The sequence below is a fragment of the Mobula hypostoma genome, chromosome X1 (genome assembly GCF_963921235.1).
Source record: "Mobula hypostoma chromosome X1, sMobHyp1.1, whole genome shotgun sequence".
NCBI classification, from domain to species: Eukaryota; Metazoa; Chordata; class Chondrichthyes; order Myliobatiformes; family Myliobatidae; genus Mobula; species Mobula hypostoma.
In genome coordinates this window covers 58,617,557-58,635,721 of record NC_086128.1, presented here as the reverse complement: position 1 = coordinate 58,635,721, position 18,165 = coordinate 58,617,557, and the positions used below count along the sequence as shown (strand labels likewise).

The 18,165-nt window shown below is 40.4% G+C and overlaps 1 protein-coding gene across 1 annotated transcript in view; it reads left to right on the top strand.

The window, feature by feature from the left end:
- Window positions 1-3,836: 3,836 nt before the first annotated feature.
- npepps (aminopeptidase puromycin sensitive) overlaps window positions 3,837-18,165 on the top strand; it is a 301,618-nt gene continuing 287,289 nt past the window's right edge. The window contains exon 1 of the mRNA XM_063038059.1: window positions 3,837-4,252. Within this exon, the coding sequence (XP_062894129.1) occupies window positions 3,968-4,252 (285 nt within the window). The 5' untranslated portion in view covers window positions 3,837-3,967. The remainder of the gene's footprint in view (window positions 4,253-18,165) is intronic.

Here is an 18,165-nt window from a genome sequence, read left to right as displayed (position 1 = left end):
GTTGTGGCGTCCAAGCTGGTGTTGGTGCTGCCCCCAGTGTTCTTAAGGCAGAAGGCAAATTGTATTGTGTTCAATTGCAGACTGCTCCAACACTCATGTACTTAAGCACTTGGATTGTATTTGTGTGTGTGTGACTGTATTTTACTGACATCTTGTATGTGCTATGTGTGCCTTGTGCTGTGTGTGACTGATGGTACTGTGTTTGACACCTCAGCCCTGGAGGAAGGCTGGATCATTTGGTTGTATACATGGGTATTCATGTATGTTTGAATGACAATTAAACTTAAACTTGAACTTGAAACCTTCCTATCACACCAACATGATTGTGCTTGGCCTTCTCCAAACACAACAGCTAAACATAAATAGGAAGGAGAACACCTCTTGGATAAATCACCATTCCACTCTGCCTCACACAATATCTTGTCCTAAATCTCCAGACTACATTTAATAGTTTGCTGGAATTGCAGTTTCTCTGATCAATAAGTACCACAGAATGTTAAATATAGTCATTGAGCACCACAGTACAGCAATAGGCCCTTCAGCCCATCTAGTCCACAATGAACTGTTACTGTGCTTAGTCCCACTGATTTGCATCTGGACCATAGCCCTCCATACCCCTTCCCTCCCCCTTCCCTCCATGTACTTATGTAAACTTCGCTTTAATGTTTGAAAATTTAGCCATTGTTAAAGCAGTGACAGTCAGCCCTTCTGACCCAGACTTTAAATTGTAAAAATTTCATTCCACAGGATTGTAAAGTTCTCTTTGAGATTCTATTTTTATTACTTTGTTACATAATTTTTCTCTTTTTCACTACCCTTTCCCTCTTATTTCTCTACTTCTCACTTTCAAGGATCTTCATCTCATGTTCTCAATATTTATTGCTTATTTCTTATTATTTTGTTTGGTTTTTTTCATTTTGTAATTGCATTTTGTTGCCTTTTGCAAATTGGTTGTTTCTTGTGTTGTGCGTGGTTTTTCAATGATTCTATTATGTTTCTTTGTATTTACTGTGAATGCCCACAAAAAATAAATCTCAGGGTAGAATATGGTAGTGTAAGAAAGGATGTGCTGATGTTGGAGAGGGTTCAAAGGAGGTTCACGAAAATGATTCTGGGATTGAATGGCTTATCATATGAGCAGTGTTTGATGGCTCTGGGCCTGTATTCACTGGAATTCAGAAGGATGAGGTGAAGAAGAATACAGAATATTGAAAGGCCTTGATACAGTGGATGTGGCGAGGATGTTTCCTATGATGGGAGAGTCTAAAGCCAAAGGACGCAGCCTCAGAATGGGGGGGGGGGTCCATTAGAATGCAGATGAGGAGGAATTTCTTTAACCATAGAGTGGTGAATCTGTGGAATTTATTGCCAAAGGCAGCTATGGAGGCCAAGTCATTTGGTATATTTTAGGCAGAGGCTGATAGGTTCTTGATTAGTCAGGACGTGAAGGGATACGGGGAGGCGGCAAGAAATTGGGGCTGAGAGGGAAATGGATCAGCCATGATGAAATGGCAAAGCAGACTCGATGGGCCAAATAGCCTAATTCTGCTCTGAAATCTTATGGTCTTATGGAGATCTACGTACTTTGATAATGAATTTACTTTCAACTTCTTTTGAACTTTCAGAAATAAAGAAATACAAAATCAAATTGGGCAAATTCTTCATTGTTTATTTCTCAGTCCTTAGAGCTCATTAAGACAAACAATTGGTTCTGTGCTCCAACAGCTTCTCATATATTTCGCTGTCTTCACTCTCCTCCCAACCGATTCTTTCTTCAGAAGGTTCCGGAGTAAAATACATCTGTGCGTACAGGTGCATAGCGAAAAGAATCAGTATAACCAAGATCCAGATCATGGCGTCGACTGGCTGAGAAGATGAAGAGTTGGTCTCAAATCTCCTGGGTTAAGAGGGGGATATCTGCCAAGCTGCTAGCGATACACAAATCCAGGTTGCAAATGCTAAAACTATGAGGGCACTCGACCTTATATATTACATATCGACAATGGATTGTGATGTCATCTCTGCGTCACAGAGTTGCTGCAATAAGCCTGAGTCCCAGAGGTGGGGTACTTAGGCTGACAAGTTGCTACCATTTGAGTGAGATGCTTTAGCAGAGTATGTTGGTGGTGGGGTGGAGATACGTCTCTACCAAAGGAGGTACAAGGATCTCCTTTCCTCCACTAGGTCACCCTTGGGCAAGGTTTAGCATGTAAAGCCATGGGAGTGTGATCACTGTTGCCAAGCAGATAATCTCTGAAGAGTATTTTTTTCTCTCCAAAAATACTTTATTCAGAAATATTACAAAATAGTTATTTACATAGAAAAAAGACATTCGTTGATTCTGAGTCCTTATTCAATAAATAAAGTTATTTGCAATAAAATTATGCGCTGTCAGCCCATATTCAGATGAAAGATGTTTACAATAAATTGTACGTTGACTCTCAAACCTTAGTCAAGAATTAAGACATATTTATAATAAAATTATTAACAATAAAAAAACAGGCGCTGGCTCTAAATCCTTTACCAAAGTTCTTTAACTGTCGACACAATGCCTACTTCCTCTGGCAACTTGTTTCATAAACCGACCACTGATCACGTGGAAAGATGTGCCCCTCAGATCCCGTTTAAATCTTTCCCCTCTAACCTTAGACCTATGCCCTTTACTTTTACTTTACTGGAAATAAGATTGTGATTATTCAAAGATCTACGTACTTTGATAATGAATTTACTTTCAACTTCTTTTGAACTTTCAGAAATAAGAAATACAGAATCAAATTGGGCAAATTCTTCATTGTTTATTTCTCAGTCCTTAGGGCTCATTCAGACAAACAATTGGTTGTGTGCTCCACCAGCTGCTCAGATATTTCTTTCTCTTCACTCTCCTCCCAATCGATTCTTTCTTCAGAAGGTTCCGGAGTAAAATACACCTGTGCGTACAGGTGCATAGCGAAAAGAATCAGTATAACCAAGATCCAGATCATGGCGTCGACTGGCTGAGAAGTTGAAGAGCTGGTCTCAAATCTCCTGGGTTAAGAGGGGGAACTCTGCCAAGCTGCTAGCGACACACAAATCCAGGTTGCAAATGCTAAAACTATGAGGGTATGCGACCTTATATATTACATATCGACAATGGATTGTGATGTCATCTCTGCGTCACAGAGTTGCTGCTGTAAGCCTGAGTCCCAGAGGTGGGGTACTTTACCTAGGCTGACATCTAGCATAGGGGCTCCCAACCTTGCTTCGACAGACCACTTGGTTAATGCTAGGGATCCATGACATAAAAAAGGTTGGGAACCCCTGTTCTAGCAGCTTTCCAAATGCTCTTCACCCTACTTGCAACCAAGCAAAAAAAAAGACAGGGGTCTATTATAACAACAGCAGCTTGCACTTATATAATACTTTAATTGAAGAGCTTATGAACTTGTAAAAGCACAACAATGGGTATCCTTCATAAAAGTTAGCAAGTGGTGATTAAAGGAAGAAAGTGAGTTTATTACACTACCTAACAGTTATGTAACTGCATGACAAGACACAGTATTTCTGCTACCTTCCGTTCTTACTCTTACATCCTACAGACCTGGCATGATTATAATTTGATGAGGCATTCAACCTAGCTGGCGTCTTCATTGTTTAGAATTTCATTAGATATTTAAAAAAACGTAGCCTTAAAATATTAAGCACAGACAACAAACCCACGCATGCGCGGTCGTTCCCAGCAGGCTCGCACACACGCGCACGTGATTTAGGAGCCGCGTGACGTGACGTGCGGTCGGCTGTACGAAGCGTACGCCCGGTTTTCGCTATTGCGGATGCCCGTGTCGAGAGGCAGGTTGCACTCTTTTTGCCTGGGGTGTGTGTGTGAGCGCGCGCGCTCGTTCGCGGCGAATCGGAGCCGTGCACGCAAACGACGGCGGTTGTGGCGAGAGGTGGGGGGAGGGAGGAGACAGTCAGTTTGTCAGCTTCATTGATGTTGCTCGGCGGTGCTGCCGTGGTTCTCGTTTCTCGCCGTCTGCTCGTTGCCTCCGGTTGTTGGAGAGGCCGCGTACCTCGCCTGCTTAGGCCCCGAGCCAGATCCGCTTTTACCGCATTCGGTAGCTGGGCCGGCCTCAGGGAGGCTCCCTCAGACAAAATGCCGTCCAAGAGACCTTTCGAGCGGCTCCCCACCGACGTGAGCCCGGAGAACTACGCGTTGTGCCTGAAGCCCGACCTCGTCGACTTCACGTTCGAGGGCAAGCTGGAAGCCTCGGTTGAGGTAAGGCGGGGAGAGGGAGTGCGCCGGTGAGATCCAATTTGTATTCCGGGTCCTGGTTGTGGGGGTGGAATAAGGGGGAGGGGTGGGTTGTTCCGAAAGGCCTCAAATTGGCCTCCAGAAATCCAGGGGTTCCCATTTGGATCCAACTCGGTGTCGACGGCTCAGCTGCAGCCGCGGGCCTTTACCTGCACTCCGATTGGCGTGATGCTTTTAAACCCGTTGACTATCAGGCCTACCTAACTCTGAAATTAAGGGAGAGAGAGCGTCGAGTGAGCAATTCGTTGGTGTCCTGAAATATTTACTTTTTTTATTGTAATTCCAGAGGGAAGAAGGTGGTTTGAGGCTTTCGAGAGAAAAATATATATAATAAAAACGTGGGATATATTCATGTAGAATGGCCGTTCTTCTCGCCCCCTTCCTTAATGTTAATAGACAAGGCGAGAAATTCACACGATGGAAGGTTAGTTAGAAGAAGCGACGAGAGAGAGTATACACACACACATTGTGAAGAATGCTGAATCTGTCTGCTGGTTGATTGAGACACAGGAGCCGTGTCCACACTGTTGCCATTGACAGCAGCAATCTTTGAGTTTTATTCTTGTGTGCTTTCAAATAAAACAAAAGTGATTTTCAAAAAAGTCTGGTTCCATCGTTTGATATGGATGTTCATGGGGCTGTAAGACGCCAATCTTTTATCAATTTATATGACGTTAATAGGTTATATATATATATAATGTCATAAACGTTACATTTTTAAATGTACTTAGCTTTTGTTTGTAAAATAACAGTTGCGGTATTTCCTTGTGCACAAAGCCTTGGGTTTCAGCCAATATCTATCTCTTGTATATCTGTCTGGGCAACTTATTGCTCTTTCATTAATGTTTACCATAATTTTCCTCGGGTTGCCTTTTGATAAACTTTGCTAAATACAGAGTCAATCTTTTTATCAGGAACTGCGTTCTGTTGTAATTGAAGTGTGTATTTATAGTGTTTGTATCTTGGGCGCTTAAGATTACAGTACTGACAACTACAAACCATTCTTAGCGTCGTGTAATATTGACTCTTGCTTTATTTTTGGGAATGTAAAGTTTTTTTGTCTATTTATAATGCTGTGCTTAAGAGCAATTTTCTAAATTCTTGGGAGTTCTGTCTAAAGTCGTATTATAGAAAAATGTTCTGCAACTTTTAGGGTATTTAAGGAGCATATTCACAGATTCTACTTGGCACTTTGTTCAAAAGGATTGTATTAGGCATTTCAAATTAGACCATAAGAATTAGGCCATTTGACCATGTCTTGATTTATTATCCCTCTCAATCCCATTCTCCTGCCTTCTCACTGCAATCTTTCACACCATGACTAATTAAAGACTTATCAACCTTCCCTTTAAATATACCTAATGATTTGGTCTCCACAGCTGTCTGTGGCAACAAATTCCTCAGATTCATTACCCTCTGGCTAAAGAAATTCGTCACCTCTGTTCTAAAGGGGCGTCCTTCTATTTTGAGTGTGTGCTCTCTGGTCTTAGATGCCCCCACTATTGGAAACATCCTCTCCACATCCACTGTAACTCGACATGGGGTTCCCAAACTGGGCTCCTCGGTTAATGGTAAGGGTCCATGGCATAAAAGGAGGGTTTGAGACCCCTGATCAAGACCTTTAAATATTTGATTAGGTTTCAATGCGGTTTCTCTTCCTTTCTCCCCCCCCCCATTCTGCTAAACTCCAGCAAATAGAGGCCCAGAGCCATCCAGTGCTCCTCATAACGTTAACCCTTTCATTTCCGGAGTCATTCACATGAACTACCTCTGGACCCTCTCCACTGCCAGCATATCTTTTCTCAGTTGAGGGACCCAAAAGTAACATAATGTTTTTTTTGAATTATTGAAGATACTTCTTTATATTAAATTCGGGAGGATGTTATGCCTCCACCTTTATAAATGAAGCAAAATGACTCACTCTCAGCTGCAGAATTCTGGTAATAACACGGCTATTTGAGTTGTAATCCTTGAAATGTTTCTTTCTGCATGAGATATTTTGACCCAAATGCAGATGTATATAAACCGATTATATACTTTCAATGGATAGCGGAGTGAAGATATGTCACAAACCAAAGGAGGTGTAAGGCGCTCCTTCCCTCTGCTAGCCTTCAGGTAACCCTTGGATAAGGTGTAGCACCTGCTTGGCCCCTCCATGGATCAGGGTCACATGAAGCCGTGGGAGCAGGTGGTGGATGGTCGTATGAGCAGACGATGCAGATCACAAGTCCTGGTTATGCGACCACTGACACCAGGCAGACAATCTCTGAAGAGTATTGATAATGGCTGGGGTCACCTGTCTTGTAAAGACACTGCCCAGAAGAAGGCAGTGGCAAACCATTTGTAGAAAAATGTCAAGTACAATCATGGTCATGGAAAGACCATGATTGCTCATCTCATATGACACAGCACATAATGAACGATACTTTCGTGGTTCACTCAGAATTAAGATTCTGACTGGGACTGAGGTAACTGTGTGTCTGATGTATTATTGTGAGACGGATGCAACCTGGGATGATGTAAAATATTGGAAATTCTAAAGGAGTGTACTTAATGTATAAACCATGACCCTAATGCTTGTAAGTCCTTTAGTGAAGTCTTGAGGTTGGAAGTGTCTGAGGCCTCCATTGGTCAGGGTTGACCATGGATGTTGTCTAGATACATGATCCAGGGTAATACAACATGGAGAACAAGCTGTTGCACGTGCAGCAAGCTCCTCCTCTCCACATATCTGATGGGTCCAAAGGAACGGCAGAGACTAATGCATTTTGGCACCAGCAGTGTTGCAGGATTTGCCAGTCAACATTGAACTCAATGTAGGACTCCAGCTCAGAATTTTTCCCTCGGGGTTTACTCCCGAAGTCTTCCCCATGAGTGGGTATAGCCGCAAATCAGCAAGGGTTTGAGATCAGATAGTTCCTCCTGGATGAGCTGCCAACCACGGCTGGCGAGCCCCATCTGCCTGAAGCACCTGTTTTTAAGGCACAAGTATCCTGCCTTTTCCCCTTCTCCTGTCAGTAGAAACTGTTTTGCCAGCTTTAGTAGTGAAGCCACATGTGAAGGCCAGGAGCTGGACTTAGCTGTCAAAGGCGATTTGAGATGTTCATTGTTGTGAGCATTTAATAGGTAGTGGGAGCTTGTCCCCATTACCACTCTCGGCAAACAGTCGTGAAGAGGAAATCGTTGAGAAGACTTAGTAAGTCTAAGGGAGTTAATGTATACTCAGATTGAATCAGAGAACTAATATCAAAAGCAAAATATTGTGGGTGAAAAGTTGAAATAAAAACAGAAAATGTAGGAAGTATTTAGATCATGCGGCATCTCTGGAGAGAAAGCTCACATCTTGTCTGACCTGTCACCAGAGCTAATGTTTTCTTTTCATCTTGTCATAGAACCATTAACAGGCCCTTTGACCTATCCAGGTTGTGCAGAATCATTAATCTGTTTAGTCCCATTGATCTATACCTGGACCATAACCCTCCATCCTCTCACATCCACGTACCTATCCAAATTTCTCTTAAATGTTGACATCGACCCTGCATCCACCGTTTGCGCTGGCAGCTTGTTCCATAGTCTCACCGCCCTCTGAGTGAAGAAGTTTCCCTTCATGTTCCTCTTAAATTTCTCACCTTTCGCCCTTAACATATGATCTTGAGTTGTAGTCTCACCCAGCCTCAGTGGAAACAGCCTACTTGCATTTACCTTGCTATTCCCCTCATAACTTGATAAATCTCCTCTCATTCTTCTAAATTCTAGGGAATAAAGTCGATGAAGGAAATTCTTTTCCACCTCCTTGTTAAAATTTATGTATGCTTGAAAGTAGTAGTTTCATTATTCATTTTTCCTTCTAATACCGAGAATTTAAAACAAAATTGTTATCATTTGACTAAGGCAGGGGCTTCCAATCCTTTTTTATGCTATAAGCCCCTCAGGTTTGGTACCCCCTAGACTAAAGGAATAAAGAGGGTAAATACCACAACCTATAGACTCTTTCAAAGACTCTACAACTCGTGTTCTCAATAGTTTTAAAAATTTTATTTGCACAATTTGTCTTTTGCACTTTGGTTGTTTCAGTCTTTATGTATAATTCTTCATAAGTTCTATTGTATTTCTTTATTTTCCTGTAAGTGCCTACAAGAAAATAAATCTTAAGGTTAAATAAATAATATTTGATAAGTTTTATTTTGTCTTTGAATTTGATTGATGGCTCTTGCAGTTCCGTTCTCTTTTTTTAAAATCAATTTCAACAAGAAAATGTATGAAGATCAGAGTGTGAATATGATTAGTCTCTGAATAATCTATGGATGCTCTCTTTTAGAGATGTACATAAGGTGTAGAGATTTAGGTGAGTTATCAGATAAGTACCAGTACCTTTTAGTCGTGTTTCCTGAGGAATTTTGTTTTCCTGCCTCAGTTCGAATATGGGATTAAGTAGAGCTTCACACAAAAATATGACTTTCTCAGAAAAATAAGATATAAAATTCTCTTCAAGAACCACTTAATGAGTCTAATGGCCTTCCAATATTTTGTTCAAGCATCTGTAAATTCACTTTGAAAATGATAATTAACTCATTAAGCTGTATATTCCATATCATAATCGACTGCTGGAAATATTTCTTCTGGTGTCACTAGTATTCCTTTCGCAATTAATTTTCCATGTGTCCTCTGCTTCTTGACCTTGTTAATGGGAATTTTTCTTAATTCATATCTTCATGATGTTTCAAGCCTCCAGAAAACTTCTCAATCATCTCTGTATCTTCTCTACCTAGATGTGGAATTGTTGGCCTTTGTCCCTGGGACTATTCTACAAGGTCTTCAGAATCAGATTTATTATCAATCACTGCCTTTGTTTTGTGGCAGCAACTTTTGAGAACTTGAGATGAAGAGTCTTTGAAAGTGAATCCATAGGTTGTGGGGAACAGTTCACTGTTGGGATGAGTGAAATTACCACACTGGTTCAGGAACCTGATAGTTAATGGGTAATAACTGTTCCTGAATGAAGAGGAATAAACAGTTGATGTTTTGAGCAAGGCCCTTCGTCCCGAAATGTCAACTGCTTATTCATTTCCATAGATTCTGCTTAACTTATTGAATTCCTCCAGCATTTTGTAATTATTAGCCAGAATAGGATTTGATATTCTTGTAACCGAAACAGTGTTAATGGTTTAAGGTAACCTTTGTGTTTATTGTCTCTATTTATAAAACCCATCTTCCCATATGTTGTTTAAATTACCTCCTCAGCATGTTCCTTCATGATGCACTGTCTTGTGCTGTGCACCTTGGAGAAAATAAAAAGATGTTGCAAGGGTGTTCAAACTCATTATTTGCAGTGCAGAACACTTGCAAAAAAAAACACAGCAGATATAAATTTAAAATGATTGACATTACAGCCAGAGGGGACAAGAAGCATTTTTTTTACATTGCTATCAATTTCACCTTCTGTTTTTTAAAAAAACATCCCTCCCTCCCCCCCTTCCTCTACTATTCCCCACGCTAGCCTCTTACTACTTCTCACCTGCCTATCACCACCTTGTTTCTCCAATGGTTCACTACTCTCCTATCCAATTCTCCTCCAGTCCTTTACCTTTCCTACCCACCTGGCTTCACATGTCACCTTCCAGCTATCCTCCTTCCCCTCCTCCACCTTTTTATTCTGGTGTCTTCCCCCTTCCTTTCCAGTCCTGATGAAGGGTCTTGGCCCAAAACGTCAGCTGTTTATTCATTTCCATAGATGCTGCCTGGCCTACTGAGTTCTTCCAGCATTTTGTGTGTGTTGCTCCGGATTTCCAGCATCTGCAGAATTTCTCATGTATTTTATATTGAATTGTGCTGTAGCTGAAAGGGTAGTGGAGACAGTTTCAATAGTAACTTAAATATGAAGAAACAGATGGAGGAATGAGATTAATTGAATAGCTCGTACAAACAGCTGACATGAGTAGAATAAGATGAATACCTTGTATTTCTGCCGAAGACCTTTTCAATGATGAGTGGAATGAAGTATAGTTTCCTTTATAACTAATTAGAGTTTAGTGTAAAGGGGAAATGCTCTCTGATCGTTAAATGCGTGTAGAATATTAAATGAGTGAAGTGTAAAGCCAACAAAGTCCAAAGTAAATTTATTATCAAAGTACATGTATCATGTCTCTTTGTGGGTGTTCATAGTAAATACAAGAAACACAATTGAATCAATGAAAGACTGCACTCAACAAAATGGACAAAGAGCCAATGTGCAAAAGAAAACAAACTGCAAATAGAAGGAGAAACAAAATAATAAGGTCTAAGCATTGAGAACATGAGATGAGGAGTCCTTTAAAGTGAGTCCATAGGTTATGGAATCAGTTCAGTGTTGAGGTGAGTGAAGTTATCCACACTGGTTCAAGAGGCTGATGGTTAACTGTTCCTGAACCTGGTGGTTTGGGACCTGAGGCTCCTGTACCACCTTCCTGATGCTTGAGGGGTAATAACTGTTCCTGAAACTGGTGGTGCGGGATCTGAGGCTCCTGTATATTTTTCCTAATGGCAGCAGTGAGAAATGAGCATATCCTGGATGGTGGATCAGTTGGTAGATGCATGCAGAATATTAATTATGTGAAATGGCAGTGAGTAGCTAAGAGAACAGACGAATTTGTTTGTACATTTTGGATGTGCAAAGTAAGAAATCGGTTACATTAATTGTAATTGGGCAGATTTGGTAGAAGTCTTTGTAGCCTAGCAAAAAGGGCAGAGTGTCACAGAGCACTTAGTTAAAAAATATCTTATTTTCCTGGTGGGGAAGATCAATCAGTAAAGTCAGATGTGGAATACATGAGAGAACACTAAGTGTCACAGGTAGCTCTGGAATTGCATTTTAAGAAAGAATAAAGCAGTTTGATTAAGCTCAGAAAGAAGGGGATAGAAAGAAGAGTCATTTGTGTTCTGGTACAGTTGGCTGAAGTGGGGAAAGATGCAGTGAATGCTGGGGCAGAAAGAGCAATAATCATGGTTACGCATTTTAGAAGAGGGAAATCTGGCCAAGGCAGAGACATGGAAAATGGGATGAATCCAGTTTGGTGTTCCTGAAATATTCAGACGCTATGGATTGGAAGTTAATCATTGATAGCCATTAGGAATTTGGGGAGATTCTGAATGTCACCAATGACTTTTGAAAATTTGTCACCAAAGGTTAGCAAATTTACAGATGTACCATGCAGAGCATTTGATTGGTTGCATTACTGCCTGGGATGGAGGCTCCAATACACGGAATCACCAGAGGCTGCAGAGAGTTCCAGAGTTTGTCAGCCCCATCATGATCGTGGTGCCTCAAGAAGGCAGCATCCACCATTAAGAACCTTCGTCATCCAGGGCATGCCCATTATTTTTTTATTACTGCCATCTAGGAGGAGGTACAAGAGCATGAATGCGCTCGGTCAATGTTTTAGGAACAGCTTCTTCCTCCCTGCCATTAGATTGCTCAACATTCCATGAACACTACCTCACTGTTCCTTTTTAACACTATTTACTACTTTTGTTTCTTATTGTAACTTCTAGCACCGTACTGCTACCAGAAGATGACAAATTTCACAACTTATGTCAGAAATAATAAATCGGATTCTGAGATAAAGGACCGAGACAGAGATGTAAAGTAGGAGAGTATAGGTCATTAATCAAAATTGGATATAGAAGTGGGGAGAAGTTTCTTCTTGGTAATCGAAATTTTGGGATGACTAGATGACATTGGAAAGCCTGATGGAGAGACTGTCAAAATCAAAGAAAAATGTATTATCTAAACCCAGTACGTATATGTTACCATATAGTTCAAAGTAAACTTTATTATCAAAGTGCTTATAGTTCACTGTATGCAACCCTGAGATTCATTTTGAATAACAGAATCAATGAAAGACTGCCCAACTGGGGCGTTCAACTAGAGTGCAGATGACGACTAACTGCAAATACAGAAAGAAAAATAATAAATGAGCAATAAATATGAAGAACATGAGGTGAAGAGTCATTGAAAGTGATTCCATTGGTTGTGCGAACATTTCAATGATGGGGCAAGTGAAGTTATCCCCTTTGGGATTTTCTTGCTTGCATTTACAGGAAAATAGAGATATGAGAGAATTTATGGGGGGGTAACTATACATGAACAAGGACTGAAAAACAACCAATGTGCTACAGGCAGATTGCGCAGATAGAAAAAAATGCCGAGAGTGTGAGTTATGCACTACTGTGCAAAAGTCTTAAGCACATGTATACAGCTAGCGTGCCTAAAATTTTTGTACCATACTGTATGTTAGTTAAATTGAGAAGGTGGTTGGGAAACAGAAATAAGAGCACTTAGCTTTGTAACTGTGCAAAAGCCTTTGCACTCTAGTTATATGTATGTGCCTAAGAGTTTTGCACAGTACTGTAAAAAGATTAATTGAGAAAAGATGGGGTTAAGGTAGAGTATGCAGTCATTGGAGAGAAATAGGTGGTACTTGCACAAATATAAAATTTAAATTCTCAGAAGCCGGAGAATGCAGTTAATTGCAAGGTAAATAAAGTCTTGGAAAACACATGATCGGGGTTGAAATTGAATTGTTCAGACGTTTGCTGCTCAAAGTTGTGAAGTCGCCATTGCTGCACCTTTTATTTGAAGGAAGTAGAATTTTCAAGGTGAGACCAAGTTCAGTCAATAGAGGATCTTCAGGTGATCTTTTCAATCACAGTTTTAGGAGATGGACCACAGAAATGGAGGTAAAGTTTGTAGCAATAAAATATTTAGTATAGCTTAGTATCAATGTGGAAGGTGGATAGATGTAGAATAGAACTTTATTGGCGTTGCTCAAGATAAGATTGCGGTGATACTCCAGTCCATGCAAAACAGATTTATAATGCATGTGGTATGACTCAATTAAAAAAGAAATCCCATATTTACGTGCAACAAGTGACTTTGATAGTCCATAACACTCAAAGACCATTGGCAAGCCAGGGCGTAGTATTATTCATCTGCACAACAGCCCTTCAGGAGAAGCTGTTTTTTTCAGTCTTGCTGTCTTGTCTGAGCTGTTCTCTGTACAGGTAAAAGTCAGGAAAAGAGCACTGGAAAATTTACCATTAGCAAATTATCTTTTAAAATTTAATTTGAAGGTAGTGAACAGTACATTATTTTCTCATTCACATATTTAATGACTTGATACTTTTGGTGTTTATGTATGGGGGAAATGTAGTGGCTCTGGTCTTTTATGTAATATTATTTTGACTTGTTTACATGCACCAATACAAACTGCAAGAATATGATGGTGCTGAGTATCGTCATGGTTTACAGAACAGAATTTCGTCCATTGTTTCGATCACATCCATGCCCATCTATAATAATCTCATTTGTTCACATTTGGACACTTCTGTGGTTTGCCTATTTAAGCATTTGTCTATATGCCTCTTAAATTATATCTAATTGTCATCTCTTCTAGCACATTCCAAATATCAATGAGTATTTTAAGAAAGCTTGCACCTCAGACCTCCTTTGAGTCCTTGTTTTCATCTTAGACTTCTCTTGTTGTGATGCCCTCAAGGTGCAGCACCTGCTTAGCCCCCCCACCCGCCCCCTCCGATCAGGGTCACATGAAGCCATGGAAGATGGTCGTATGAGCTGCTGATGCACATCACAAGTCCTGGCTATGTAACCACTGACACTAGGCAGACAGTCTCTGAAGGGTATTGATAATGGTTGGGGTCACCTGTCTTGTAAAGACACTGCCCAGAAGGCGGCAATGTTAAACCACTTCTGCAGAAAAATTTGCCAACATCATGATCGCTCGCGTCATATGACACAGTACATGATGATAACTATGGGGAATAAGATTTTAGCCATCTGCCCCATCTCTCATCTTGTATCCTACTGTTAGGTCACTGCTTGGCCTTGCTCCATGGAAAACAAACCCAGCTGATCTAATTTCTCCAGATAACTAAATTCTTCCAATCCCGACAACATTCTGGGAAATCTCCTCTGCGCACTCTCCAGCACAAACAACTGCTTCCTATAATGTAGGAGCTGGAATTTCACATAGGATTTCAGTGCAACTTTAGTGCTTTGTAAAGTTCAATGGTTAACTATTGGTCATCGTCAATTGAGGTGGCATGCTCCTTTAAGGGTACGAAACAGTAGTTAATAAAAAAAATGAAGTAGTATGTTTACCATTTTAACTTGTAATAACTCCAAGATCGTAAACCACTAAAGTAGTTATGTTTTATTTTGGGTAACAGTTATGATGCAGGAAGTAATTATTTTACATAAAGTATATAAAACTCTTTTGCTCATTGTTATTCAAGCAGGCACCTTGATTGCTTTGGGAAGATAATTCCAGGGAATGTCAGATATATGAAAATATACAGTGGCATGCAAAAGTTTGGGCACCCCTGGTCAAAGTTTCTGTTACTGTGAATAGCTAAGCGAGTAAAAGATGAACTGGTATCTAAAAGGCATAAAGTTAAAGATGACTCATTTCTTTAATATCTTAAGCAAGAAAACTTTTTTATTTCCATCTTTTACAGTTTCAAAATAGCAAAAAAGGAAAAGGGCCCGAAGCAAAAGTTTGGGTACCCTGTGTGGCAGTAATTAGTAACACCCCCTTTGGCAAGTATCACAGCTTGTAAACGCTTTCTGTAGCCAGCTAAGAGTCTTTCAATTCTTGTTTGGGGGATTTTCGCCCATTCTTCCTTGCAAAAGGCTTCTAGTTCTGTGAGATTCTTGGACTGTCTTGCATGCACTGCTCTTTTGAGGTCTATCCACAGATTCTCGATGATGTTTAGGTCAGGGGACTGTGAGGGCCATGGCAAAACCTTCAGCTTACACCTCCTGAGGTAGTCCATTGTGGATTTTGAGGTGTTCTATTTTAACTTCATCAGTCCACAGGACTTGTTTCCAAAATGCATCAGGCTTGTTTATATGTTCCTTTGAACTTTTTGAATAGAGCTTTTTGGCCGCAATGAGCAAAGGTATGTTTGGAGAAAAAAGGGTGCGGAATTTCATGAAAAGAAACCCTCTCCAACTGTTGAGCACGGGTGGATCAATCATGCTTTGGGCTTGTGTTGCAGCCAGTGGCATGGGGAACATTTACAGGTGGAGGGAAGAATGAATTCAATGAACCAGCAAATTCTGGAAGCAGACATCACACCGTCTGGGGGAAAAAAAAGCTTGAAGATAAAAAGAGGATGGCTTCTACAACAGGATGATGATCCTAAACACCTCAAAATCCACAATGGACTACCTCAAGAGGCACAAGCTGAAGGTTTTACCATGGCCCTCACAGCCCTCCGACCTAAACATCATCAAGAATCTGGATGGACCTCAAAAGAGCAGTGCATGCAAGACAGCCCAAGAATCTCACAGAACTAGAAGCCTTTTGCAAGGAAGAATGGATGAAAATCCCCTAAACAAGAATTGAAAGACTCCAGCTGGCTACAGAAAGCGTTTACAAGCTGTGATACTTGCCAAAGGGGGTGTTACTAAGTACTGCCATGCAGGGTGTCCAAACTTTTGCTTCGGGCCCTTTATCTTTTTTGTTATTTTGAAACTGTAAAAGATGGAAATAAAAAAAGTTTTCTTAAAATATTAAAGAATTGTCATCTTTAACTTTATGCCTTTTGGATATCAGTTCATCTTTTACTCGCTTAGCTATTCACAGTAATAAATTTTGACCAGGGATGCCCAAACTTTTGCATGCCACTGTATGGGAAGAGAGCAAATGATTTGGAACTCGGGTTTCAATTTGGAAAGAAATCAAAGCCTGAGGCAGCCAACAGTAGGCAATTTCCCTGTGAAGTTTAGGACATGGTGGTTGTTTTTTTAATACTCGTGAAATTTATTTTCCATTAAAAGCATTGTATTTCAGTGTTAATCAACGAGAACTGCTGTTTGATGGTACTGGCAAGGAAACTAAGAACAAGCCAGAGTTGACTTTTTAAATGTAAAACATTTCTTGAAAATTTGCAAAGAAAATGGACTTAAAGGACAAGGTTGTATGGAAGAATAGAGACTAGATGTTGAGATTTAGGAATAGATCTGCATAAATTGGAATACTCACTAGAACTCTGAACAGATTCCACAAACTACAGACTGGCTTTCAAGGACTCTACAGCTCATGTTCTCAGTACTTATTTCTTATTTGCACAATTTGTTGTCTTTTGCACATTAGTTGTTTGTCAGTCTTTGTGTATAATTTTTCATAAATTTTATTGTAATTCATTGTTTTCCTGTAAATTCATGCAAGAAAATGAATCTCAAGATAGTAGTTGGTAATCCACAGGTATTTTGATAATAAATTTACTTCAAATTTTGACTTCTGTGTGTGGTGTGGTGAGCTGGAGTGATCAGTGGAACAAAGGCATTCCACAGTTACACTGTTATTTTTACTTAAGAGTTCTATTCTGAAAGAGCCATGATGTTGAGTTGGATATGATTTTGTCAGGAATTGTGTGCAGTGAGCACTTCTGGGATATAATTCTTGCTCTTTGAAACCCCTGAAGATTCAAACGAAGTTGCGAATGCCGGTATCATTTTAATGTACTGCCGCAAATATCACCACAGATCCATGGGGACTTCTGGTGCATGAAAAGATGCTGTCCAGTTCCAATAGGTGGGTGCTGTTAATTGTGCTGGATTATTGCTTGGGACCAGTCAGATCATCTGCTAACAGGACTGTTAGCTACTGAGTAAAATACTGCAGATTGCAAATGGAATCGCCTTCTGCTATGGATAGTAATTAGGTCAGATACTTGAATTGAAACTTAGTAGCTGAACCTAATTTAAGGCAATATTTCAGCTCCAAACTCTTTGTTTGTGTGTGTGTGAGAGAGAGAGAGAGAGTGGCAATGAAATAAAACCACAATAAGTGATTGATTCTTTATTGATAACTTAAAAGATAGGAAATAAAATATTGTAGAGGTAAGGCATGTAGTTCCAAGCTGTTAAAATGGATGAAAACCAAGCTGATTGTAGAATGTCTTTTTTAAAAAAAGGAAGTGAGAGGCAAATGCCACAGGAAATGACTGGCTGCAAATATAAAATGGAATCCAACATTTTTCTGTAGACATAGAGCAAGGTGGGTTGTGAGAGGTGTGGTGGGACCAGTTGAAGACCAAATAAGAAATTGCTGAGGACATGGTTGAGATGCTAGGTGAAAACCTTATATCAGTTTTCTGAAGGAAGATGTGGAAAGTGCATTTGAGGTTCTGAGTGTGCTGAATAGTTGATACTATGAAGGATAGCTGTACACTGTGGATAAATCACCTGGTCAAATTGGAATGCAACTGAGGTTTGTTCAGGGAAGCAAGGAAAGAAATCAGAAAAATTGTACAGATTGAATGGGTTGCACCTGAACTCGAGGGGGAGCAATATCCTTGCAGGTAGGTTTGCTAGTATGGTTCGGGAGGGTTTAAACTAATTTACAAGGGGAATGGGATCCAGGGCGATAGAGCAGTGAAAAAAGTGCATGGAGTAAAGCCAGATCTAACATATAGAGAGGCTTTGAGGAAAGAGAAGCAGAATAAACAGTGTAAAGACAGTAAGGTAGAAGGGCAGAAATGTGTGTACCTCAATGCAAGAAGCATCAGGAACAAAGGTGATGAACTGACAGCTTGGATACATGCATGGAATTATGATGTAGTGGCCATTACAGAGACTTGGCTGGCACCAGGGCAGGAATGGATTCTCAATATTCCTGGATTTCAGTGCTTTAAAAGGGATAGAGGTGGGGGAGAAAAGGGGAGGAGGGGTGGTGTTACTGGTCAGGGATACTATTACAGCTACAGACAGGGTGGGTAATGTAGCAGGATCCTCTTTTGAGTCAATATGGGTGGAAGTCAGGAACAGGAAGGGAGCAGATACTCTATTGGGGGTATTCTATAGGCCCCCTGCT